The sequence below is a fragment of the Macaca thibetana genome, chromosome X (assembly GCF_024542745.1).
Source record: "Macaca thibetana thibetana isolate TM-01 chromosome X, ASM2454274v1, whole genome shotgun sequence".
Classification (NCBI taxonomy): Eukaryota; Metazoa; Chordata; class Mammalia; order Primates; family Cercopithecidae; genus Macaca; species Macaca thibetana.
The window spans coordinates 126,698,439-126,700,946 of record NC_065598.1 but is presented as its reverse complement, the minus strand read 5'-3'; the positions used below and the strand labels follow the sequence as shown (position 1 = coordinate 126,700,946).

At 40.9% G+C, this 2,508-nt stretch overlaps 1 protein-coding gene across 1 annotated transcript; it reads left to right on the top strand.

The window, feature by feature from the left end:
* The first annotated feature begins 1,495 nt into the window (after positions 1 to 1,495).
* On the top strand, positions 1,496 to 2,121 carry LOC126946922 (40S ribosomal protein S13-like). The gene has a single exon (XM_050777691.1). The coding sequence runs from the start codon at positions 1,511 to 1,513 to the stop codon at positions 2,078 to 2,080; it is 570 nt and encodes a 189-aa protein (XP_050633648.1). The 5' UTR covers positions 1,496 to 1,510; the 3' UTR covers positions 2,081 to 2,121.
* The last annotated feature ends 387 nt before the right edge of the window (positions 2,122 to 2,508 follow it).

The window sequence follows — 2,508 nt, the reverse complement described above, 5'->3', positions numbered from 1 at the left end:
TTACTGTCATGCAGAATAGCATCTGGCTTCCTTCTATCCCTACTAATCTTCTCAAATGGTGGTTTGGTCATACCTTTAGTATTCTCCTCTGAATATGCTTTTTCATTAATTCTTTACAACATAGCCACACTGAGAATTTACCAGATCTTTACATTCTGCTTCCCTTTTGATTATAAATTCTTTTAAATTTGTTTCTATCTTCTTGTATTTTACTACAAGCGTTCAAGAGAGGCCATACTACACCCTCAAGACTTTGCTTAGATATTTATTTCACCAACTTTTTGCTCACAAGTTCTACCTTCTACAAAGCCCTAGGATACATACACAGTTCAGCCAGGTTATTTGCCACTTTATAAGAGGGATGACTTTTCCTTCAGTTTCTGATAACATTTCTCATTTTCACCTGAGACTTCATCAGAATGGCCTTTACCATCCAGATTTCTACCAAAATTCTGTTCATGATCTCTTAGGAAATCTCTAAGAAGATTAAGGCATTATTTACAGCTCTCCTCTTCTGAGGCATAACCAGATCACTCTTAACACTCTGCTCACAGAAACGTAGGCTTTTTCTAGCCTGATCCTTTGCATTCTTACAGCCTCTACCCATTACCCAGTTCCCAAGCTGCATCCACATTTGTAGGTATTTGTTAGAGCAGCACCCCACTTCCTGCTATCAATTTCTACCTTGATTCTTTCAGGGTGCTATAACAAAGTATCTTGGGCTGGGTAATTTTTAAAAACATAATTTACTGAGAATCCTGGAGTCAGGGATTTCGAACATTAAGGTGGCAGAAGATGTGGTGTACAATGAGGGCTCAGTCTCTGCTTCAAAGTTGGCACCTTCTAGCTATGTCTTCATATGGTAGTAGAAGTAAAAGAGCTCCCTCAGGCCACTTTTTAAGGATACTAATCCCATTCATGAGGGCAGATCCTCATGACCAAATCACCTCCCATAGGCCTTACCTCTTAATACCATTACCATCGGGATTAGGTATTTGGGGCAATCATTAAAAAGGTATTTGGCGATCATTAAAAAGTCAGGAAACAACAGATGCTGGAGAGGTTGTGGAGAAATAGGAATGCTTTTACACTGTTGGTGGGAGTGTAAGTTAGTTCAACCATTGTGGAAGAGTGTGTTTATTCCTCAGGGATCTATAACCCGAATTTCCATTTGACCCAGCAATCCCATTACTGGATATATACCCAAAGGATGATCAATCATTCTACTATAAAGACACATGCACACGTATACATATGTTTATTGCAGCAATGTTCACAATAGCAAAGACTTGGAACCAACCCAAATGCCCATCAATGATAGACTGGATAAAGAAAATGTGGCACATATATACCATGGAATACAATGCAGCCACAAAAAAGGATGAATTCATGTCTTTTGGAGGGACATGGATGAAGCTGGAAACTATCATTCTCAGCAAACTAACACAGGAACAGAAAACCAAACACCACATGTTATCACTCATAAGTGGGAGTTGAACAATGAGAACACATGGACACGGGGCGGGGAACATCACACATCGGGGCCTGTCAGGGGTTGGGGGCTAGGGGCTATCCCGATAGCATTAGAAGAAATACCTCTTTTCGCTGCCTGACCGCTGCCATCATGGGTCGCATGCATGCTCCCGGGAAGGGCCTGTCCCAGTCGGCTTTGCCCTATCGACGCAGCGTCCCCACTTGGTTGAAGTTGACATCTGACGACGTGAAGGAGCAGATTTACAAACTGGCCAAGAAGGGCCTGACTCCTTCACAAATCGGTGTGATCCTGAGAGATTCACATGGTGTTGCACAAGTACGTTTTGTGACAGGCAATAAAATCTTAAGATTTCTTAAGTCTAAGGGACTTGCTCCTGATCTTCCTGAAGATCTCTACCATTTAATTAAGAAAGCAGTTGCTGTTCGAAAGCATCTTGAGAGGAACAGAAAGGATAAGGATGCTAAATTCCGTCTGATTCTGATAGAGAGCCAGATTCACCATTTGGCTCGATATTATAAGACCAAGCGAGTCCTTCCTCCCAATTGGAAATATGAATCATCTATAGCCTCTGCCCTGGTCGCATAAATTTGTCTGTGTACTCAAGCAATAAAATGATTGTTTAACAACAACAACAACAAAAAATAGAAGAAATACCTAATGTAGATGGCAGGTTGATGTGTGCAGCAAATCACCATGGCATGTGTATACCTAAGCAGCAAACCTGCACAGTCTGCACATGTATCCCAAAACTTAAAGTATAATAATAATAAAAAAGAAAATGGTTCATATTCATAAAATATCATTCAAGGTCAAGTTTCGTGACAAAAAAATGCAATTCTAATCCCCCAACTGACTGAATGGATCCCCCACTTCTGCCAAAGAGATTCCAAAGAAACCTGAAAAACTAGTTAAGGCCATAACGGGAAGGAAGTAGGTGGTCAGACATGCCTCATTATACCCTCTCCCATTTGAAGTCCAGGCATAACTGACCAGCATGAACATTAAAACAGATC